This window comes from Ostrea edulis, chromosome 7 (assembly GCF_947568905.1).
Source record: "Ostrea edulis chromosome 7, xbOstEdul1.1, whole genome shotgun sequence".
In the NCBI taxonomy this organism is placed as follows: Eukaryota; Metazoa; Mollusca; class Bivalvia; order Ostreida; family Ostreidae; genus Ostrea; species Ostrea edulis.
In genome coordinates, this window is record NC_079170.1 from 33538656 (window position 1) to 33565155 (window position 26500).

Here is a 26500-nt window from a genome sequence, read left to right on the forward strand (position 1 = left end):
ACAATACTCTTTCCTTAAAAAATGTTATTTGTTTATTAACTTTCTATCATTATCAAATGTCCATTGTTTACCGTTTAGTTATGTAAATCCCAAAATAATAGAACCGCATCGTTTTTCAATTCAAAAGATTACATCCATAACGTATATAGGGACGCACTAATCACCTGAAGTACCAAAATCCTGACTGACCTTACCAAGCATATATTTTGTCTAAAAATTTACTTTTAAGTTTTAAAGTCTTATTGATGAAGTCAAGTCAAGTACTAAATAAAATTCATGAACCCTATAAACATTTATTAAAAAATTCTGAATTTTACATAGGTCAGATCAATTTATTGTTGGTAGTCAACAAATTTTATACAATGAATGAATTCAATAATGTTAAATATGTTTTCAACCTCCTTCAATATATGAAGAATTACACATATTAATTATGAAGAATATTTCTTTAAAATTCATTAATAAGAATTTAAAAGTGTATCCTCAGCAAAATGTATGTATGGTAAGGTCAGGTAGGGTTATACTTGTTTAAGTGATTAGTGCAACCCAACGTACGTCAAGGATGCCATCTGAAGACAAGTGTTTGTTTTTATTTTGGGATTTACATATCTAAATGGTAGGCAACGCATAACTAATGCTAATTAGAAGTTAGTTTCATAAACAGATAACTTATTGGAAGCAAAAAGCATTATTACTAACTAAAGGTGCAGAATAATTGTTAGCACCGGCTGAAATTGACTGATATTCCACACATGACACATGAATATTATGGACTGTCCCGAGATTTCGACGGAGGCGTCTGTCCAAATATCCAGTCCAGCGGAATCTATTTTCTTTTCTCTCTTTTTTTTTTGTGAGAAGGAAAAATTACAGCATCGGAAATATAAAAAGGAGTGAAAAACCATTTTATTTTTTTCCCAACATCCCAAAAAGTCAGTGCGGCAGATCCGTAAACCAACTCAATAAAAAAAAAATCTTAATGACCTTTTTGCACTCGATATAAGAAAAACTTCATGATATCAAAATTGAGAGTTTAAAAGGACATACAGACCCTGAAACGTGCTACTACACCTTAAAAACGAACCGAACCGTTCCGTGCAAGAAACGAACCGTATCGTTCAAGAAACGTACCGTACCGTGCAAAAAACGAACCGTACCGTTCAAGAAGCGTACCGTACCGTGCAAGAAACGAACCGTACCGTTCAGAAAGCGTGCAGGATAATATTATGCAAACCCCGCCCCCAAAAGCCCGAAAGTGTACCGTACCGTGCAGAAAGCGTGCAATTTATGTCACGTGACCCACTTTTTCAGCCACAGTATATTATTTTCACAATGGCGCCCGATGGGAAAGGAGGTCGTAGACTATCGCTGGCTATTCGAAGCATTATCCTCAAACATCACGAAGCTGGGTTATCAACTGTGAAAATCACCGAGATGCTTAAAACATCTTTGATATTCTTTTTTTTTTAAATTACTTTCCGTAAATGTCACATTGTTTCAGTGCATATATGTGTATGTATGTTATCAACAAGTACCCAAGTTTTGACTGAATTATGCATAAAAATTCGTTTTATACTGTGAACTGTTAACAGAAATAGACGTCAGATCACTGCACGGATTTTGCATGCATGCTTCTGCAGCCAGTCCTGTGTACTGTGGATGTATATTTCACTTGCAGACTTTTAAAGAGTGAACCAAGGGGCATTTCGTTGTTTTAACGGAATTTCTGTTTCAATCAATTCTTTTAAATTCAAGGGTGAAGTTAACTACAATACTGTAATAGTACTTACAAGTAGCCTATTTAATTTCTTCATATAATCAGGGACGTCGACGTCCCTGATAATGCTACTATACGTATGGCACAGGGCTTGCCGTAAGAAGATGAAATTGATATTTGTAGCGTTAATGTATTCAATATGTACTTTCCTACGTACAGTGTCTGAATCATATGAGAATTTTCTAGACCGATTAGAAAAATTGTCACGTTCTACACTGTAATATTTTCATTACTTTATTAGCAATAATTTTGACATATCTTTTTCTCTTCTACATTGATAACGACCCATATAGATAGATGTAGATTGGCGGATTTATTATATACACTAATAAACAATTTTTAATTACATCGACAGAGAAATAAATAGATACATACATGTGTAAAAGAATGTAAACAAGTTAAATTGATGCAAAGCATCAAATCGGCCGCAAAAAATTATTCATTTCAGCATTTTCAAGTATTTCAACAATATATACAAAAGGTATATGAAACATTTTTATTGCAAACTATACACTTGCCTTACTTTTCTGTTAATTTTTTTTAATTCAATTTTCAGTGATAAAATTAAAGTCAGGGAAATGAAAATCGGACTTCACGTGATAAAGGATAGCAATATATATGTATTATCATCATTTTATTTGATTCAAAGACAAATGCAACAGATATCTAACATTATTAATTATGAATGACTGAATGCTGACAAAAAAGGACGTACAAACTTCACGTGCAGATATCCTGGATCTTTCATAATGCCGATGATAAATCACAATAAATGTGAAGTGCAGAATATAATCATTGTGTCATTTGCGACTTTAGTGTATTCAAAACAAAATTCACTTCTTCTTAAAAACTTTTCCAATTTAGGCACTGTAATTTATATCCGGAAACTTAATACGCTTTGTTTTTACACTTACGCACGCCCATGTCGGGGAGCAGTACATGTAACAACTTTTTATAAAATCGTAAATTAATAAATGTCTGATGAGAAATGAAAAACAAATTGAAACGTAATAACAACCATTAAGACTTAGACTTCAGCAAATTCTAAAAACTTTTATTCATAACTTTTATGTACGTTATCAATATGGAATTATTCCATCGAAGCAATCAAAAATAACGTCTCATTTCCCCATGTGCACATTCTAACACAACCACAAATCCTGCAGCCGATAATCAAAGAGCCGAATAAGACCGATCGAGTGAAAACAAACTATCGAAACGTACAATTTATACGAAGTCAAAGCGATCAGGCCACGCCCACCTCATTAATAAAACGTGCAAACCGTTCACAAAGCGTGCAGCTATTTTTAGCAAACCGTACCGTGCAAGAAGCGAACCGTACCGTGCAAGAAACGAACCGTACCGTTCATAAAGCGTACCGAACCGTACCGTGCAACTGGTGTAGTAGCACGTTTCAGGGTCTGTACATGTATTAGGAGTAATGTCAATTTCTAAAATTGTACATAATTTTCAAGGTCTGGTCTTCCAATTTAAAATGCAGCTAAAAAAATTGGGGGTTGGAGATAAATTTTTTGAATTATTGTCGAAAATACTGAATTTTTATACAAAATTTTGAGTAAATTAATTAAAACTTTTTTAAAAATCGGTGTTCTGTTTGGAAAAATATATCAACCAAGTTAATAAATTACTATATTTGAACTAGTTTCAAGTCTCAACTACCTGTATCATAAATTATAAAACTGAAATACAAGTATAGGGGTATAAAAATAGACGATAGATTGGATGAAACAGAAACTGTAATATGCAGAATTAGAACTTTTTCATTAGTGAATCCTTCCACCACAAAATATAGTCCGTCAAACCCTTTCAAAATTTGAATTGACACAAAATTTTTCAACTGGATAGGGTTCAGCAATAGATGTGTAATATATTTGCACCAATGGGATCAGTATTGAACAAGTGAATACTTAGTTGTAGCATCCTGCGCAGTTGTACTCAAAAGCTCAGGAGCTAACTTCCTTAAAACACCTGCATTTCATAGATTTCTTAAACACAAGGTCTACATTTCATACATTTCTTAAACACCTACATTTCCTATCTTTTCCCTAACGACATATCTTAATAAAACTAATACTCCCTCCGAGCTTATGCTAATTATGGCAAATTCAACTCTTTCTTTCAATAACACTGACTTTGTTAAATTGACTTTGGTTCAGTGATATGTATAAATTGGTACTCTGTATCTAAGCTTAAAATACTGGGTGCAATTTATCTATGCTAATTACAAGGATGTGAAAAACAATATTTGCTTTATGTAACCTTTGTGACATGTATGATCTTCTAAAAACCAGTTCACTGTTAAGATATCATTTGGACCGAAACAATGTTGAGAACTTTATCTAGATGACTGACTTAGACCGGATGACCTTGGTTTATACACATCTGTCTTAATTGTCGTAAGAAATATTTGATCCAAATGTCTTTCTTTAAAATTCATAGTTATGACCATGACAATTTTCCTGCAGTTTAATTGCCTATTTTATTGGGCTGTGTAAAAAGTATATTAATTCACAAATCAGTGATTACCAAGAAAGTGACTACCTGTTACTGGGCTGTGTAATGGTTTATTAATTCACAGATCAGTAATTTACCTGCTATTGGGCTGGGTAATGGGGTCAACACTTGGACACGGGTCACCCAGTAACACCTTCAGAGACATAGCCACACCCTCAGCCAGCGTCTTGATGCAGTAACCTCCCTGTAGAAAGTTAGTACACACATAAAAATGATGAACCCATCCTCTGATAGAAAAATCAATCATTATGTATCTTACGCAGTACTTCCGCTTAAAATCAATTCCATCACATTCTCTGATAGATTGAATGACTGTGGTGGGTTTTTTTTTAACACTCCTCCATCATAGTATGTCATCATAAAACTATAATTCCATTTTTATTCAGTTTCCCTGAGGAATGAGATGGAGATTTTTGGACCAGAGATGATATTGGATGTCTCTTGCTTATTACGGCTTTGAAAGTCCTCAGACAAAAATATAAGAATGATAAATCAGATTGATTTGTATTGGATGCATTACCTAGAGTGTCCACGAGGGGATTAATGACCACTGTACACATCGAATGACCTTCACACAACGAACACACAAGGTCATATGACAATTCCAAAACTTTTCTCTCTTATTACAAGGCATACTACAATTCTAAAACTTGGCTCTATTCTTACAAGTTCTAAGGAGTGACAGACAGACAGGCAAAATGATTCCCAAGCCTTGAAGTACTTCACTGGAGACATAAAAATATTGAGTACCTCTAGCACCAGACAGAGTTTTCCCTCCGCCAAAGACGACAGGAGGTTCACGTACTGGGCGAAACAGCTAGGAGTCACCTCCATCTCTCCCTGTAAATTTCAATCACAGATTAAAACACACATTTTATTATTTCTTACAGTGATTAAAACACAACATTTTATCATTTCTTACAGTGATTAAAACACACATTTTATTATTTCTTACAGTGATTAAAACACACATCACACGATCTCGCACATTGATCAAATCATACATCTTATTATCTCACACACCAATTGAAATAAATATATCATTACCTCACATACCTAATATAACACACATCTTCCTATCTCACAAATCTATTAAACACATATCTTATCATCTCTAACACCAATTAAAACACATGTACGGGAAGTGATAAAATGCAACGAACCAGACCAGGATTCGAACCCGGGGCCCCTGAATCTCTAGTCAGGAGCTCTACCAACTAACTGGCCACCAGTGATCGAACCTAGCTAACCACTAAATTCCTACTTCCTTTAATGTCTTCACACCTGAAGACATCAACCCAGGATCTTTATCCCCATGCAGGCATTTTCACCTGTCAGTTCCAGGGGCTGGTCTACGGTACCCAATGTAACACGAAGGGAAAAATGTATTGAATTTGCGTCTTTCAAGTTAATTGTTGACAAGTTTTATCTATTGTTATTTCTTGTTTCTCAATTTTTTTCGTAATATGAACAACTGTGCAGATATCCATACACATTTACTTTCGCACCTTCCATCAATGGTCAATTGGTCCGTTACCAAAAATGGTTGAGTTGCTATGCACATGCGAATCTATTCACCCACTTCAATACCCAAGGTGTGTTTTATATAGAAAGAGAAAATGTCGTTCATGGACTAAAATACTTTTAAGATTTTTTCATATCTATGAATTCCTTGTGGTTTGTATCAATATTGTTGTGTCATGTATTTTACTTCTTCAGTAAAAGCAAGTAATTTTTTGGCAGAAGTATCGTCAGGAAGTCAATGATTGTGGTTACATAAAAGAATTGGAAAGAGAGACCGTGTGGTTGTTATACGGAATCGCCCACTGCAGGATTAAAACTTGTTCAGACCAAACTTATCAAAGTAGTAATAAATGAAAAAGCTACTTTAATGTCTACCCCCTTTTTATTTTATCAACTTTCGCATCACCAATCTAGTATGATAAGGTTAAACTTTTGATCAAACGAAGCATTCAAGCAATACTAAATAGCCAATACTTTTGGAAATCAAGCTATCCTTTTGACATTTCCACAAGGTTATCTAAATTTCCTGTAAACAATACAGAATTGAGAACAGGGCAATGCATATACAAATACATCATATTGGGTCTACCTCTCCAACTAAACTGCATTACACAGCAAGTGCAAAATACAGTTCATAAAATACAACAAGTTTTTTTAATGTTCACATTTCACAGGACCAAAAGGGTCCTTAAGTCTGCAAGCGCTGCATTTCATTTCTGAAAATCTACAACTTTTCTCTTCTGACATTTTTATACTATTCATCACAGACATTTATTTAATACTGGTACTTTTCTGGCATTGATATTAAAGTGGAGATTTCCCAAATCTTAAAACTTCAATTATTGGTGCTGTTACTGACATATAATGCAAACAGAGTGCTCTACATAGGGAATACAAGTTTAAAGGAAAAGCTGATGTTGAAATTGTTGGAAAGGTACTAAAACAAAATGCCGAATATGTAAATAAAAAAAAACCCAAAAAAGCAAAAAACCCCTGAAATTTAACATTACAAATGTTGTAAATACTGAGCATAATGACAGAAATAAATCGTGACATCTTGGTAGTTGTCTCCTCGTTTGTTGATTCTAAATTTCACACATCAGTGATTACTCACCTCTGGACAACCCAGGGCTGCATCATAACCGGCAGACACCAGCACCAGCTGAGGGTTAAACTGAAATAAATCACATTGTCTAATCTCAGTCATCATAACCGGCAGACACCAGCACCAGCTGAGGGTTAAACTGAAATAAATCACATTGTCTAATCTCAGTCATCATAACCGGCAGACACCAGCACCAGCTGAGGGTTAAACTGAAATAAATCACATTGTCTAATCTCAGTCATCATAACCGGCAGACACCAGCACCAGCTGAGGGTTAAACTGAAATAAATCACATTGTCAAATCTCAGTCAGTCTTTACTGAAATAAATCACATTGTCCAATCTCAAGTTAGCCTTACTGAAATAAATCACAATGTCCAATCTCAGTCAGTGTTACTGAAATAAATCACATTGTCCAATCTCAGTCAGTCTTACTGAAATAAATCACATTGTCAAAAATCTCAGTCAGTCTTACTGAAATAAATTACATTGTCCAATTTGTCAGTCTTTACTGAAATAAATCACATTGTCCAATCTGTCAGTCAGTCTTACTGAAATAAATCACATTGTCCAATCTCAGTCAGTCTTACTGAAATAAATCACAATGTCCAATCTCAGTCAGTCTTACTGAAATAAATCACATTGTCCAATCTCAGTCAGTCTTACTGAAATAAATCACAATGTCCAATTTCAGTCAGTCTTACTGAAATAAATCACAATGTCCAATTTCAGTCAGTCTTACTGAAATAAATCACAATGTCCAATCTCAGTCAGTCTTACTGAAATAAATCACATTGTCCAATCTCAGTCAATCTTACTGAAATAAATCACAATGTCCAATCTCAGTCAGTCTTACTGAAATAAATTACATTGTCAAATCTCAGTCAGTCTTACTGAAATAAATCACAATGTCCAATCTGTCAGTCAGTCTTACTGAAATAAATCACAATGTCCAATCTCAGTAATATTTTGATTTTCTTCAATCCTTCTTTAAAATAACAAATTGCAACTCATCACACACTGTATTTCTGTGTTAGTGTTTAAGACTGCAGATAGCAATAAACAAATTGAAAGCATTAAAATACAGAACATTTCAATAGATATTCACTGCATGACTGTTATTAAATCAACACTACTGTATCGTGATTCGTATCGAATCGTAATTGTGCTGTATCGTTTCACCCTTGACCACCGGATAATTTGACTTCTTGACAAAACAAATAACTTGGTCATTACAAACCTCGTAAGCAATGGGCAGCAGAATGTTGAAGAAGATTGCCAGGTAGACACTGTTGTCACAGCCAATCTGAAAGTCACAATCGTATCAAAGCTTGAGAATAAATAAACATGTATTTAATGTGTAAATGGACATCGGCAATCATTTCAAAGCTTGAGGATAAATAAACGTCAAGTATTTAATGCGTAAACGGACATCGACAATCGTAACAATGCTCGAGAATAAACATACAATATTTAATATGTACACCGACATTGACAACCGTAATAATGCTTGAGAATAAACAAGCAAGAACTAATTAGAGAATAACTATCATCTCAATTGTTATCAGTGACCCTTCAATCAGCATCAACAGATGAGAAAATAGTTATATCCATTCTATTGCAACTTACACATTTCGTTTGATGTCTGTAAGTATTATTTCGTTACGTTTCACGAAATATGTTACACAATCTTTATGCTTTATGTTATGCTTTAGCATCATTCTATTACGACATCAAAGGGAAAGCTTAACGTTAATGCTTGTTTAATAGCCTTAAATATCAGTAGATTAGCCAATCAAAATGGAGATTACAAAACATCGCTCATCTGAGTCACCTTGGCCCATATTTAAAGATTTTCCCCATATATTCGCATATAAAACTTTGATCCCTATTGTGGCCCCAACCTACCCCCGGGGGCCATGATTTGAACACACTTAAATCTGCACTATGTCAGAAAGCTTTCATGTTAATTTCAGCTCCTCTGGCTCCGTGGTTCTTGAGAAGATTTTTAAATGGTCCCACCCTAATTTGGAATTTTTGTGATTATATCTCCCCTTTAAAGGGGACATGGCCCTTTATTTAAATAAATTTGAAAGACCTTCACCCAAGGATGCTTTTGGCCAAGTTTGGATGGAATTGGTTCAGTGGTTCTGGAGAAGAAGTCGAAAATGTGAAAAGTTTTCAGATGGACAGACGGACAACCGGCAATCAGAATTTCAGCTCAGGTGAGCTAACAATTGTAATAATACACCAGAATAAAAACCCAAGTACTAATGTGTACATGCATGTTGACTTTGACAATCGTAACAATTCTCACGAATAAACACGAAAACTATTAATGTGCATGTTGACATAGCAATCATAACATGCTCAAGAATAAACACATGAGAACAAAAGAGTAATTTATCCTAAATATCCCATTCTGATCTACACTATAGAGTGAGGTATACGTTGACAATGAATACTGCATATAGTAAGGTAAATGTAATGCTGGTCACATTGAGAAATGTACCACGACTTACATACAAACTCAACTGTACCACGACCTATATACAAACCAATCAGTACCGTGACCTATTTACAAACTAAACAGTACCGTGACCTATATACACACTAAACTGTACCGTGACCTATATACAAACTAAACAGTACCGTGACCTATATACAAACTAAACAGTACCGCGACCTATATACAAACAAAACAGTACCACGACCTACATAAAAAATGAACACAGGGATGTGACTGAATTCCTCGGAAATCAGAGGAAAACTGGTCAAAAAGGGAGGAAAACACCTCACCTTACCTGGAAAAATATCATTTTCTGCCACTTTAGATCAAATCCAAAGTGTTTCATTCTTTCAAAAATTGAGCAAATCAGAGGATTTCCTCTGAAAAAGAGGAAAAATCACACCCCTGTACACAGTACCATGACCTACATACAAACTTAACAGTACCGCGACCTACATACAAACTAAGCAGTACCGCTATCTACAAACTAAACAGTACCGCGACCTATGTACAAACTAAACAGTACCGCGACCTATATACAAACTAAACAGTACCATGACCTACATACAAACTAAAGAGTACCGTGACCTATATACAAATTAAACTGTACCGTGACCTACATACAAACTAAACAGTACCATGACCTACATACAAACTAAACTGTAATGCAACGTATATACAAACTAAACAGTACCATGACCTACATACATTACTAAACAGTACCGCAACCTACAAACCATACTAAACTGTACTGCAACCTATATAACAATTCCATAAGTAACTGTACCGCGACCTACATACAATACTAAACAGTACCACGACCTATATAACAGTTCCATAAGTAACTGTACCGCGACCTACATATTGATCTACATACCACATTGAGAGGTACGTTGATGTTGAATCCTGTGCCCCGCCCCTCACCGATGTGATCATAGTCCGATTCCCTGAGGTAAGGCCACTCTTCTCCATCTAAATACTTGTGAATTGAAAAGTACAAGACTCTGAAATAGAACGTTAAGCTCAAGTTGCAATAAAGTGCACCGATAGGGTACATGATCAATAGAGTACATGTGTACATGATTGATACAGTAAATATCACACCTTACATTAGCCCTCTGCCATGGTATGTAAAATCTCCATGCCCAACAAGTTTTGGGCTGATATACAGTGACCTCAAGCTAATATAAGATATGATATAAAAATAGCCATGTAATAATCTATACAGTGGAACCCCGTTATTACGTTTTCCATTTTGTCACGATAAAATAACGTAATAACGGGGGCAACGAAATAAACGTTCCCAGTGAAATCCATTAAAAATATCATTTGGAAATTGTATATCGTCCGTTGGTACTCCGTGAAGGGGTGTGTGAATATATGTTTACTGTTTCTTTGTTTAAAAGACTATGATACTTTGTTTTATTTACATCTTATCTTTAATGTCCGTAATTCTTCATGTTCTTATCCCTTTTCTTTATTTCTGGTGTAGGATTCATAAGGATGTTTTGATAAACGTTGCTTTTCTGCATTCGTTTGGACCGCCATTTTGTTCAACTTTAAAACAATGCGTTCATGTAAATTTCTCTCAATAACTCGTTCCGGTTCGTATTCAACATTCGTATTAAAAAAAATAACAAAACATCGTTTTTATTAAGTTCGCGAATTACACAATACACAACGCAATAAAAAAAAATCCCATCCAAAAAACAACAAAACTATAGACACAAAACGCACACGATACCCAACACTTACACACTTTTCTCACCAACGATAAACACGGAGAACAATTTAAGCGCAATCCACATAAAAAAAATATAATGATGCACGAAGATTTCATTTACAACGCTAAATGATGGCACTAAAATCACGTGCGCATCAGGGGATTTTAGAATATTCACAGAGGTAAATGCTGTGCACGAATCGGCCGATAACACAAGACAGTTTGGTCGGTGTATGTATGGACGAGATTTACGAACACCAAAGCTGCATGTCGAAACAACGGACAATTTTTTAATTGAACACTTCCTTTAGTCACCTATGTCCAAGAAGTTACCCAAGCGGTTTTAACATTGCTACGATAAATCTTGTCTTTCATGTTTGGTACCAAAGCTGTCCGTAAATAGAGTTTTAATAGCGAAGGTAATCACACAATGCTGAACACGCAGGTAGTTGAGAAATTATTTCTTTGATTATCAAAATATGAAAAATGAAGTAACTTTCATAGAGTACAATTTCTAAATAAACATTATTTAATTGTTTATCACTGGCTTCGATACGGGGTATTCACCTGTATTGATGTCGCAAGATCTATCGAAGCGTGATCAGTCAAGCGTCTCTAATCCCCAAACAGATCAGGAAATTTACGTGGTGACTGCCTCAGGCAGTCAAGGTGTGAATGGCTTATTATTTTGAGAATCACTATTGAATAATTAGGGGTTTATTACGTTTTCGTCGGAATTTTTACAACGTAATACCGAGTCCCGGCATCTTAGGACAATGTAATAACGAGGTCTATTTTATATAGGTTTGTTAAGAAATGGTTTTGTGCTTTGAAATTCCAACGTAATATGCGGACTAACGTATTAAAGGGGGAACGTAATAACGGGGTTCCACTGTATATATTTACATGTACCAGTGTAAAGTCTCCAGACTAAAATTATTTTTAAAGCCTTTAGACTACAGAAATCTTTATATCTACCTGTGTAAAGCCTCCAAACTACAGAGATCTTTATATCTACCTGTATAAAGCCTCCAGATTACACAGATCTTTATATCTACCTGTGTAAAGCCTCTCGACTACAGAGATTTTTATATCTACCTGTGTGAAGCCTTCAGTCTTACCTGGGATCATTGTAGAAGAAATACTGTATTCCCTGTCCATGATGGACATCCCAATCAAGAATTAACACTCTGAAAATAAATAGTCAAATCAGTTACTGTAATGTAAATACCCAAAACATCTGTGACAGCTGTGAAATGAACGTATCCTAAGAGAAGATAGAAGATAACGAACAGTGACCAATCCCATAACTCCTATAAAGAATACAAAATTAGGAGTAGAGCAAACACAGGCCTCTGAATATATCAGAGGTAGGATCAGATGCCTAGAAGGATTAAGTCCCCCCATCGATCGGTCACACCTGCAGTGAACCCTATATCTTAATCAGGTAAACGGAGTAATCAGTAGTCAAAATCAGAGTGTAAAGAATGATCTAACAATTATATAAAATGTGTCAGAAAGTATTAGACCAATGACAGGTTGTATTTGCAAAATGTTGATTCTAAACGAGACTGTTAAAACCCCTGTAACATCAACATTTTTGTCAGTAGCCTTCTACAAAACTGATCACACACAGAACATGCTCTTGCGTATCGAATCAGTTGAGAGATATAAACACCACATGCAGGTGATAAAGCTGAAGTGATCCTGTTTGTCATAAAGTTGACAGCTATACAGTACATTCTTTTGCATTGTATGAATAAAAGGTCTCAACTTAAAAACTGATAGGACCATACAGACAAACTAAGAGCGCTGTGTGTAAAACAATCCTCAAAATTGTCCAAGTTCAACAACTTGTAATTTTTTAAAACATCACAGAAATAAGAAAAATGTTCGGAATCAAAATCCTTGCAGTGCACACATCCTCAAGTTGTTTACAAAGGCTTAGCTTGAAAAGTGTGAGAGGATTATATGGAACACCATAATTTGCTTTGTAATATTTCCTCAAAATTGACCAAGTTCAACAACCTGCAATTTCCTGAAAATCAAAATTCTTGCCACACGCACATCTTCAATACCCATATAAACCATCTAAAATGTAGGAAGGTTTCCACTTGAAAACTGTGGGAGGAGTTAAAACTGTGGGAGGAGTTCAAAGAACAAATTATGTACTCTCCTTACAACATTAAATTTTAAATAAAGTGGCAAAACTCCTGCAAGGAAGGTTGAAGAGCAAAATTACAACAGAGTGACCCAAAAATAAGCTACACAGAAAGATTCAGCTTCATGTGTGACAGAGAAATGAAAATATATACAGAAAACCACGAATGAATGGACCGACGTAGACATCGCTGTATCATAATAAAAGTCTAAGGACGGATGTCTAATATTCAGAGAGATCTGTGAAATAAGAAATAGCAATGTATCAGGTGGTCAATGGGTCACAACGCTCACCTGAATCATCTTGGCCCTGCTGTTCTTCATCAAAAGATTTTGAAAACATTTTTTACCATCTTTATTCCTATGAAAAATGTTTATTCCAAAATTCATGTATGAGCCTATCAAGGCAATACCTGTATCCATAACGAAAAAAATCTGGAATACTGTTTGAACTACTTTTAGCCAAAAGTAGGTCATGGTGCACCAATCCAGCTGAAATGCAAACTACACTTGGATTCCTCTGAGAGGAAGCTTGTGACTAAATTTCAGGCAATTTCTGTATCCATAATGAAAAAAGTCCAGAAAATTGTTTGACATACATATACTTTTAGCCCTAAAGTAGGTCATGATGCACCAATCCAGCAAACTCACTCTTACATTTCTTGAGGGAGAAATTGTGACCAAATTTCAACACTGTACATGCATCTGTTACAGAAAAAAGTTCAGAAAACATGACCTTGGACGGGAAGCACCATAACATAATATGTCCCGTCTAACGGCACACGTATAAAAAATTAATGTCAAACCCTGCTTTCTATCACCTGCAGGAATATAAATACCTTTCTATCACCTGCAGGAATATAAATACCTTTCTATCACCTGCAGGAATATAATTACCTTTCTAGTCCATATACATCCAGGGCTCTCTTGGCGGCCAATGCCACGTTATTCAGCAGGCAGTAACCATTAAACTCATTGTACATAGCATGATGGCCCGGAGGTCTGCAACATAATCAAAGAACTGAAAGTACTCAGTGGAGATATCATTTCCCTGAATGTGATAATTCGCTGTCGAAATGTAGAAGACACATGATTTTTATCTGCCTTTATTTACAGAAAACAGCATAGCATTATACACTTTTTAGTGTGTGTCATGTGTACGGTGCTTTGCATGTCTTAGTTTACAGAAAATAACACATTTTACACATTTTAGTGTTTACCATACTTTGTCTTCCAGAAATTAAGAAATTATCTTTCAAAAATTCCATGGCTCACAGTGTATCAATCACATCTGGTTCAATGTGTCTGGTTCAATTTGTGGTTTAAAAGCTGTTATTTCAATACAGGGTACAATGGTTTTCTTTATGATACCAATTTTGTATAAATGGCAGACATTCAGAAACAAAATTACAAACATGTTCGTTACCTGACGATAGCAAAGCCATTCTGAACCTGGAAAAGAGCAATTCATATGAAATTCAAATCATATTGATACATATCAATATATGTATTTCATATCAATTAATAACATACGAAATCTGACTATGGATAAACAATAATTCTATATCTATCATTACTATACTTTCATGTAAGTTACTCAAATCTGATTAGGCACAAAATTAAAAACAAATAAGTATTGAGGGTGGCAAACAATAACTAGCAAAGGGAAGTATTAGACAACGAGTACAGGGCCATCAATCTCTTTGAATTGGGTCCGATAAACGGACCCTTCCCAATTGGGAACCCCCCCAAAATTCTCAATTTACTTATCTAAAAATTCCCAATATCACAAATTGTTACATTGTGTGTATAAAAAAAAATTAAATCGTGTTAGTTTCATTTTTACTTAAGACTTCTCGCGCATTTTCAACAAGGCCCAAAATGTAAAATTTTCCAATTTCATCCAAAACATCGATAATTTTCCCAATCTAATGGGACTCAGACCCTGTACCGAAAAGGACCGTGACAGCCCTGGAGTAATATCATAAAAAAAATCTCATGCATCAAATTGATGTGCATGCAGTTTGATATTTATTTGAAAATTGTGATAAGAATAAGATCTTGTATTATGGAAACTGTAATACATATAAAATTTTATATATCTCATAACTGCACTGACAAATGCGTCTAAAATAGACCAGTCTTATCTTGACCAGTAAATTTACCAGTCTTATCTTAACCAGTAAATTGACCACTTAACTTGACCAGTAAATTGACCAGTCTCATCTTGACCAGTGAATTAAATGGTCAGTCTTATCTTGACAATTAAATTGACCAGTCTTATCTTGACCAGTATATACACCAGTTTTATCTTGACCAGTAAATAGACCTGTCTTATCTTGACCAGTCCTACACATACCTTTCCAGTTAGAACTTCATCCAGTAAACTCAGTGTGGATCCAAGAGCCAAGCGTGCATTCCTTAGAATGTCCTGTAAACAATATAAAGTTAGTCATCATTACATACAGATATGTCCTGTACATAATAGTTGTCATTATACACAGATATCAATGTCCTGTAAACATTATACACAGATATCAATGTCCTGTAAATAGTATAAAGTTAATCATCATTATACACAGATATCAATGTCCTGTAAATAGTATAAAGTTAGTCATCATTATTCACAGATATCAATGCCATGTAAACAATATATAAAGATATCAATGTCCTGTAAATAATATAAAGTTAGTCATCATTATACACAGATATCAATGTCCTGTACATAATAGTTGTCATTATACACAGATATCAATGTCCTGTAAACAATATATAAAGATATCAATGTCCTGTACATAATATAAAGTTAGTCATCATTATACACAGATATCAATGTCAAGTAAACATATACAGATATCAATGTCATGTAAACAATAGATGTCATTATGTACAGATGTCAATGTCCTGTAAACATTATAAACAGATATCGGTGTCCTGTAAACATTAATTACAGATGTCAATGTCCTGTAAACATTATATACAGATGTCAATGTCCTGTAAACATTGTATACAGATGTCAATGTCCTGTAAACATTATAAACAGATGTCAATGTCATGTAAACATTATACACCGATGTCAATGTCCTGTAAACATTATAAACAGATGTCAATGTCATGTAAACATTATACACCGATGTCAATGTCCTGTAAACATTATAAACATATATTGGTGTCCTGTAGACATTGTATACAGATGTCAATGTCCTGTAAACATATACAGATGTCAATGTCATGTAAACATTATACACCGATGTCAATGTCCTGTAAACATTATAAACAGATGTCAATGTCATGTAAACATTATAAACATATATTGGTGTCCTGTAAACATTATTTACAGATGTCAATGTCCTGTAAACATATACAGATGTCAATGTCATGTAAACAGTATAAACAGATGTCAATGTCTAGTAAACATTATGTACAAATACAAATGTCCTGTAAACATTATAAACAGATACCGGTGTCCTGTAAACATTATATACAGATGTCAATGTCATGTAAACAGTATATACAGATGTCAATGTCATGTAAACATTATATACAGATGTCAAGTGTCCTTTAAAGATTATATACAGATATAGGTGTCCTGTAAACAATATAACGTCAGTTGTCATTGTGTTGGTTGTTTGTTTGTTGGTTTTCAATTTCAATCATACTGAGACGTCACCAGCAGTAAGCGAAGTACCACAAATTTAGACCTAAGCTTAGCACTCAGGGCCGTAGCAGTGAGGGTCCTTTATCATGCTAACACCTGCTGTGACACGGGACCTCTGTTCTAAGGTCATATACGAAAGACCTGTGATTCTCACTTCTAAATGCCAAGCGTTTGGTGAAGGAGCAATCACTACCTATGTGTATGTCACAGGTTTGACACAGTCATAGCAAAAGCGGAGCTCAAACTCACGACCTCCACTAACAAAACCCAGAAACAATGACAAGACAGTCTAATGATGGAAAATCAGAAACTCACGACCTCCACTAACAAACTCAGGAACAATGACAAGGCAGTCTAATGATGGAAAATCAGAAACTCACGACCTCCACTAACAAACCCAGGAACAATGACAAGGCAGTCTAATGATGGAAAATCAGAAACTCACGACCTCCACTAACACGACCCAGAAACAATGACAAGGCAGTCTAATGATGGAAAATCAGAAATTATCAGAAATAATTAAAAGATCATAATTGAATCGAGAATCCATAAAATATGAATACATTTTTAACTTGATGAAATTTTAATACAAAGTTACATTACATGAAAGCATGCTTGATGCTTCACAGGCAGCTTTAATATGATTATCAATCTCCAAAATGCTACAAAGACATGACATTGTCTTTCTATCAAAGAGCACATCATCCCAATCCCATTTCTTGCTGCAGCGAATTTATCATTGCATATTTGTAATGATACATACATTTGAATATGATTGATAATTACGTCACAATCCATAATCTGAATCAGGGGGCTTTTAGCAAGAAACAATCAATTATTGGCTGTAATCCGAGGATAACTACCTCTGCTAAATATAAGGCTACTGTCTGATGCAGTTTTTCAGTGAGATAAATGTAGAATGGGAATGGCAGTTTTCCATTAATACCTGGTGGAAGTAGAGGTAGTCATATTTCTGAGACAAAGTCTCCATTTCTTCTTTAGTCATGGATTCCGATGCTTTCAGGATCCGCAGGTGATCTGGACTGTGTAAAGTTAGAATTTCCTCATCTGTGGCTTCTCTGGACTAAAACAAAGAACCCCATATATATATATAAGAATTGTAAGAAAAATTATTAATGTCAAATCTACACTTCCTTCATACATACAGAGCTGCCAACATTATGAAATGGAAAATAGTAAGGCGGGGGTCAGGGGACTGCCGCTGGATATCTTTTATGAATAAAGATGTAACCTGAGCAACTTTAGGCATATTTCAAATCCAAATTTAAAGAATTTAGACATACTTATTGTTATGCATTTAACAACTGCAGAAGGTCAAATACATCTTTCATTGATTTTATTTCCTAAAACTTGTGTATACAGTGATTTTTTAAGGCCCATTTTGGGTCAGAATTTCGGCCCTTTCCCCTCCTAAAAATTGTCAATTTTCCCCCCAATTTAGCTTGCATTTTTCTCTATAATAAAATTATGAAAGAAAAATGTATTTGAAAAAAATAAACATTCGATGTGAATTATATACATACGACTTAATAAAGAGTTATAGGAATTATGATTTGGATAGAATAGTTGAAAATTTTAGGAGTTAAAGAAAATTTAGATTTGTAAAATAAAGATAATATAATGTTTAATATGATTTTAAAACTTATTTACGATAAAATAGATTTTTCCCAATTTGACTGAAATGTCGACATTTTTTTCCCAATTCGAGAGCCACAACAGGACCCTTGTAAAAAATGTAGAAAAATCACTGGTATAAAACCTTGTTACTTTAGTATACTATATAATTTTACAGTTACTGTGTCAGTTATTCTGGCAAGTTTTTACTGTCATTTTCCCCGCCGTGAAAAATGTTGAAGTTTATCAAACAGATTGTACACTTATCATACAAACTCTCCCTTTCTGACTTTGAAACGAATAAATGTTTACAGAGTACTTGCATGTTGTTCTTTGAATTACTGGCTCTATTAGGTTTTCTTCTTTGGGGGAGTATTGTTTTATTTCCATCAACACATGCCTTTCGCTTAGTAGCAGCTGCCATATTGTTTATTTCAAAGCATTAAAATGATAGAGATTTTGTATATATATAGACTATGCAAACAAACATAGTAACGACTATGGCTTGTTTCTTACAAAAGTAAAAACCAATGACGGACAGCTCTAAAACTTTCGAAATGTCAAATAAGAGAAAATCGGAAGTATATAGTGAAATCATAAGGCATATTTTCGGCCCTAAAATCGTAAGCCTTATGCCAAAATCATGAGGGTTGGCAGCTCTGTACATAGAAATCATAGTGTGGGTATTACCACACCTAATGTCTTAAAACTCGACATATTGAGTGGTATGCTTTATACACACATGAAACCCCTCCCACCACCCATACTCTATACAGGATAAACCCCTCCCCCAATACTCTATACAGGATAAACCCCTCCCCCACCCATACTCTACACAGGATAAACCCCATCCCACAAAGCCATACTCTATACAGCATAAACCCCTCCCCCATCCATAATCTATACAGGATAACCCCCCCCCCACCACCACACACACATATCCATAATCTATACAGGATAAACCCCTCCCCCACCCATAATCTATACAGGATAACCCCCCCCCCACCACACACACACACCCATAATCTATACAGGATAACCCCCCCCCCCCCCACCACACACACACACCCATAATCTATACAGGATAACACCCCCCCCCCCCCACCACACACACACATACTCTATACAGAAGAAACCCCTCTCCACAAGCCATACTCTATACAGGATAAACCCCTTCCCACAAACACAATCTATACCGGATAACCCCATAACCCATGCCCACAAACACATAATCTATACAGGATTATGTGTCCCCACAAACACATAATCTATACAGGATTATGTGTCCCCACAAACACATAATCTATACAGGATAACCCCTCCCCACAAACATAATATACAAGATAACCCCTCCCCACAAACATAATATACAAGATAACCCCTCCCACACACACACATACAGCATGCCCACCACCATCACACACACATAATTTAGAAAGCTGTAGTGTTTACAGTAATAAATTATTCTGATGCCTGTATTCTATTACACCTGTCCAGCAGATAAGTCAATCACTCTGATGACTTACCTGTATTCTATTACACCTGTCCAGTCAATAATTCTGATGATTTACCTATATTCTATTATACTTGTCCAGCAGACCGGTCAATAATTCTGATGACTTACCTGTATTCTATTACACCTGTCCAGCAGATCGGTCAATAATTCTGATGACTTACCTGTATTCTATTACACCTGTCCAGTCAATAATTCTGATGACTTACCTGTATTCTATTACACCTGTCCAGCAGATCGGTCAATAATTCTGATAACTTACCCAGAGTTCTTGAAAAGTGTCGGTAATGTCGGATTATCCGATAAAAGTAGTAAATGTCCGACACAAATTACTTAATTGTCGGTCCTGATGGCCGATAAAAGATCGGGATCGAAGTCCGTTTTTTACCGGGGAAAATGGCGGCCATGTGGCCCATAAATTTTCAAACCGATGCTAAATCCGGCAAGACATTGAAACGTAAACGTGAAGAATCTATTGTGAGAACTACGAGGAGAAAAGAAACCGGGAATCTGGGAGACAATGACTTTTGTTTGATGCGGTTTTACCTATTACTAGGTGACACCATCTGCTCAAAGTCGCGATATCAACTACACCCGGGCCATAGTGAGAGAGAGTTATTTAAACGATTGCAGAGGAAGATAAGAAAGAAGTTGAGAGGAATAGACAGGATAGAGAGAAAAGTGGAGGGTGACAGAGAAGTGGAGGATGGGACAGAAGTGAAGGATGAGAGAGAAATGGAGCAAAAAAGTGACCCGGTGAATTGAAGAAGATTCAGAGTGTGAGGAAGATGCGAAAGGGTATGAAAGGAGAATTTATGAACGAATAGCTGAGATGGAGATTGAATACAATAACACATGTAGTTGATTATAAATAAAATTTATAAAAACCTCAAAAGCAATGCATTTTTTTCTGGACTGACAAAATTTTGTTCGGGCTGACACTATTTCTAACAGTATCGGACCAAATGTCTGACACTTCCAAAGAAATTTCAAGAACTCTGCTTACCTGTATTCTATTACACCTGTCCAGTCAATAATTCTGATGACTTACCTGTATTCTATTACACCTGTCCAGCAGACCAGTCAATAATTCTGACGATTTACCTGTATTCTGTTACACCTGTCCAGCAGTCCGTAGTGTTTACAGCGGTCAATTATCCCGGTGTATCTCTCTGGTTTTTCAGTGAAGGCTGTATTCCACATGTGGAAATGACTGGACATCAATTCATCGTACACCACTCCTGTCCTGCAAACATCATTTTTTACTGAACAAAACACTCAAATTTATGAAATAATGGACCCATATCAGATTAGAAAGATTTTGTAATTTCATCTTTCAAAGTTTAACTTTTCTGCTAGCCAAATCCTAAACAACAATCAATAACACAACTGTTTTCAAAACCTGTAAGTGAATAGTGCTCATCATGAATCCAGCTTCAGTTATGACATGCATGTATAGATAGGAACAACATCATTAAACTGAAATAAAGTTTATTCTTCAGGTCAAAAATCTGTTTTTCACATGAATTAACAGAAGAACTGAAAGAAACTATAATTGAGAAATAAGTGCTCAATAACATTGATCCATTTCTCTCCAGAAATGAACAGCTCACCTGTTGCAGGTGGTGGTTTCCTCCGATGCCGAGGCCATCTCCCTGCCTCCACCTCTTTACTGGTTCCCTGCCTCCGCCGCTTTACTGGTTCTCTGCCTCCGCCTCTTTACTGGTTCCCGATCCCCACCTCTTTACTGGTTCCCTGCCTCCCCCGCTTTACTGGTTCCCTGCCTCCACCTCTTTACTGGTTCCCTACTCTGGACACTTGATTGCTTTTGTTCACCATTGATCTGATCTTAAGGCAGTACCACTTGATTTGACTATTAAGACCACAATACACCAAATCTCAGAAAGTACCACCTGTAAATAGTAAGACCTGGTCAATAAAATAATCTGCCCGGCCCGTCAGATGTTTCTTCATTATAAACAGATGAAAGTGCACTACACAAAATCATATCAACCTTAAAGATTGCACCAATATATCTTTGCTTTTCGATCTGAGGAAAAATTAAGATTATTCCTTGTAATGTGTCTAATGCAATTATATTGCAAATGACTTGTGAACATATCTCTCGAATTGTTCAAATAACTATAGAAATATTCCAAAACATATTTTCATTTTATTATATATATATTTAGATAATTTCTTTCACAATTAAAGTATGAATTATTTATTTTGGGTTGTACAATTATTATAATCTATCTTTTCTGTCATGTGCTTGTTAGGTCTTTGCAGATTTTATTGCATTACTCTCTTAACATATGAAGGGATTACCTCCCTTAAAACATTGTTCTTTTTAAATGCTTACCATTTTAAAACTTTTAATGACCCAATTTTAAGCTACAATTTACATTTCTATACAGATACACAAATTGACAAAGTTTGTTGATTCTAGGACTTATATTTACATGAGCCCAAAAATGGGTTAAGCCATATCATCTTAATCATAGGTCACAATGACCTTTAGGGGACGACACACCTTAATATTATGATGCATTAACTGGCCAAATTTGATGATTCTAGACCAAATAATTGTCCAGTTATGAGTCAGACATGATTTTGCCCCATCATCTCAATTAAACGTCACAGTGACCTAGCTTTAAAGTGCAAACACCCTCTACCCAAGATGCATCAGCTGAAAAAGTTTGATGATTTTAGGTCTCATAGTATTTAAGTTACGAGCCAGACACAAATTGGGACAGACGGACAGAGGGACACGATCGCCATACCATAATATGTCCTGTGTTCAACATGTGTAGAGTTTGAATGAAATGCATTTAACTATAGATGTATCAAAGCATCTTTTCTTCTTCCCTTTACTGACTTAAAACACAAAATGAATTAACACTTCTCAAATTTTCCCAATTTGAACATTTTATGCATAAATTTTCCCAATATTCTCAGGACCCTGGATCTAATGTGAAAACGGTAGGAAGAGCCCCGGGTAGTCAAAAGCATCTTCTTCATAAAATAATGCCATTTTAGTTGTATGATCCATAAAGCCTCATCCTGGCAACAAAAACCCCAGCTGAAGGATCAAGAAGAAAGTTGTTGTCCTTGCCCTATAAATTCCTAAATCTTAAATTTAGTCAAAAATGGCCTTGCAGTATCTTGAGGAAATGGTGATGTTTAAATGTTAATTGATAAGCATAAAGCTTATTGCATAATGACAGGGCTCGAAATTAACATATGCCCGTCAGTCTGTGACTGGTTAAAAGTTTGGCGGACTGACATACATTTGTTTTAGTCAGTCCGATGGGACTGGTTAATTTTCTAAAGCATCATTTTGGAAAATATACTTATGAAATTTTATACACACATTTGGCATTCTTCGATCTGTAAATGTTAGACGAATCTGGTTCATAAATATAAATCCCACATTTAAATGTTACAATATTGTCTGAGGCATATTGAGTTAAATTTCATTTTAATAACATTAACAAAATATGTTTAATTATTTCTGGAAAACTGTTAGACTGGTAAATTTTTCTGCGGACTGGTTGAAATTATACCCCATCAGTCCGGCTGGACTGGTGACATAAAAAGTTAGCTTCAAGCCCTGAATGACTGACCAAAACAGATTGTAAAAGTTCACCTGACAAACTCATATGACCTAAACCTGCCACCTGTTATTGACAAACTATCCAAGTAAACAATCTAACATCCGTGAACACACCTGCATATCCACATATTGTGGGTTTTTTTTAAATGTGTCACATTTCAATTCATAAAATGAAACCTGTTAGAGGAGGATGCATTTCCAAGGTACATGTGCTCCAATACTCATTTATATTTTGTTAAAATACCAATACTATGGTATAACTATTCTAAAAAAAAAAAAAAATAACAAAAATTTTTATACACACACACACACACACAAATCCATGGTTGTAGAAATATAAACATGATAAATGAGATTTAAGTTTCAAAAGACAGCCTGTCTTTTTACAAACTTCCTTTGTGAAACGAGTATTGACCACGTGACTGTCTTATTAGTTATACATGTATTAGTATACCGAGTGTTATTTTCTCAGCAATTCTTTGTGCATCTCCAACTACCCTTTAATGTTTTACACGTGATCTAGCATAACGAATTCAGTGATAGGTCCTCTTTCTTATATATATACACAATGATACAATCAATAAACTCATTGTCTAAACTTTCCAATGCCAGTGTTTTCTTTCAGACCATGTGAGAAGAAGGTCGCACAATGAATATAGACAAATAAGGACAACGAAAGATGTCTGAGAGTTACACCAGTCAAAAACGAACTAAAAATTTTAACCTATTCCTTTCACAGGGGATAAAATCAAATAGTTTACAAAACACAATTTTTTAATTTTTTTTTAAATTTGATTTTCCAACATTATTATATATTGCCATTACAGATACATTAACCATGGGTTAGTTTGGAAACAAAACAAAAACTGAATTAATAGTATGTATGTACCTTAGAAAACAATCTTACAGACAGACAATGGACAACATGACTGATCACAGTGGCTTAGTGGTAAGAGTGCCTGCTTTGTTACAAGGAGGTTGTGTGTTTGAGATCTTGTCAAACCCAGGTCTGATGACTCCCCCCCCCCCCCCCCCCCCCCGCAAAAAAAGGTAGCGACTGCTTATTCCTTAATGACCTGCATCTAGAAGTGAGAATCGTAGGTCTTGTGGTCAAGACTTTGAAAATCAAGACCTAATCTATGGACCTCAGCACTATACATATACATCAAAATTTGTGGCACTTCACTCTAAGCTGTTGAAGTCTTGAACAGATATGTCAGAGTGAACGATTCTAAAGAGAACAAACAATGTACAAGCTTCGACTATTTGACCTAATTCAAACCACAGATTGTGAGTCACGCATACATATTTATGTGTTCGGTCAGGACTGGATTTTTCTTTTGACATTTTCAAGTCAAGATCCATTATCTTTTTTTTTAAAACTCCATCATCATGTACAACTAATCAAATGGATGTTCTACACTTTCTTCAATGAAAGAACTGTCCAATTATCAGCATTCTACTCACAGTGGGATAAACAGCTGCTGATCTAGAGATCTTCATTAATTATAAATCTTCATTAATTTAAGCTATAATTGTTGATATTTCATTAATCAAGATTTCATCACGTCAATATGCGCATACCAAAAACAGTCATTGCAGCCAATGTTTCCCACTACAAGAGGAGAATTTGTAGATTACAAAATCTATTTTCATAGTCTCAGACTATTTACACAAAATATATGTACATGCAATGTCATTAGAACTGTTTTCAGCGAGATATAATGTAATAAACATGCCAAGAAGAAACTACAAATTACAGAAAGTTAGCAGATTAATTAAGAAAAGAATTTACCTGTACAAATCTGCTCGTTAGAGGAAGTTAACAGTGCTTTGAGCAATACAACCTTACACATAGGGCGACCTGTGTTTATAGTGACAGATTTCACAGTTAATTGTCCTGACCCAGATACAAATCTAATTGAATAAAACAAATTTTAAATGTGACAAATGGTGATCTGTGTTAAAACACTCCACCCCCCGGAACACCTTGTGTTTGTAGTAAATGGTTCAATTTCAATTTTAGCCAATCAGAATTGAATGACACAATTTCTATCTTCAAAGACAAATTGGGATAATTTCAGATGAACTGAATGATACACATCTCTCATCTTCAAAGACCAAGCCATTCACCCACAAGCTCATGCATCTTGTGATTAAATGGTGAGAACTCCATGATTTAAAACTTTAAAAAAAAAAAGAAAGAAAGAAAAGAGTAGTAAGTTATCATGATCATATATGTATTTAGCTTCTGAGGAAAACAAATCCCCCCCAACATTCCGCAGTCTCCTCTCATGTAAAACACAGCTTGTGTGAACACCTATTTTATTCAACATATGGCAGTTTTATGACATTATGCAACATGGAATAAAAATACACCAACTGTACATTTCTATTCCAGATTGTGTTACATAACGTGAAAAATATTTGGTTTATTGCTAAAGTGCTGTCCCTTTCTGTAACGTGGTTATAAATGTTTATTATATACATCACAGACCTAAAATCAAGTACTTCAGTCAGTTCAGTAGCTGTATACATATCTATAAATAAATGTCTTTGTTGTCAATCTTGGCTTGTCTGTCCTACAATGCTGTCCACTGTCATATCTCCGCGACGACAACAAAAACACACTTCATTGTTTGTCTATAATGACAACAAAAACACACTTCATTGTTTGTCTCTATAATGACAACAAAAACACCCTTCATTGCTTGTCTCTATAATGACAACAAAAACACACTTCATT

General features: G+C 35.2%; 1 protein-coding gene across 1 annotated transcript in view; it reads right to left on the reverse strand.

The window, feature by feature from the left end:
- Positions 1–26500, reverse strand: part of LOC130048046 (histone deacetylase 6-like) — a 72874-nt gene that overhangs the window by 39431 nt on the left and 6943 nt on the right. The window contains exons 2-13 of the mRNA XM_056144058.1: positions 21752–22051; positions 21243–21384; positions 17937–18074; positions 15692–15763; positions 14759–14784; positions 14230–14334; positions 12294–12362; positions 10327–10453; positions 8181–8246; positions 6951–7010; positions 5063–5152; positions 4390–4496 (exon numbers count right to left, since the gene is read on the reverse strand). Coding sequence (XP_056000033.1) covers positions 4390–4496; positions 5063–5152; positions 6951–7010; positions 8181–8246; positions 10327–10453; positions 12294–12362; positions 14230–14334; positions 14759–14784; positions 15692–15763; positions 17937–18074; positions 21243–21384; positions 21752–21789 — 1040 coding nt within the window. The 5' untranslated portion in view covers positions 21790–22051. The remainder of the gene's footprint in view (positions 1–4389; positions 4497–5062; positions 5153–6950; positions 7011–8180; positions 8247–10326; positions 10454–12293; positions 12363–14229; positions 14335–14758; positions 14785–15691; positions 15764–17936; positions 18075–21242; positions 21385–21751; positions 22052–26500) is intronic.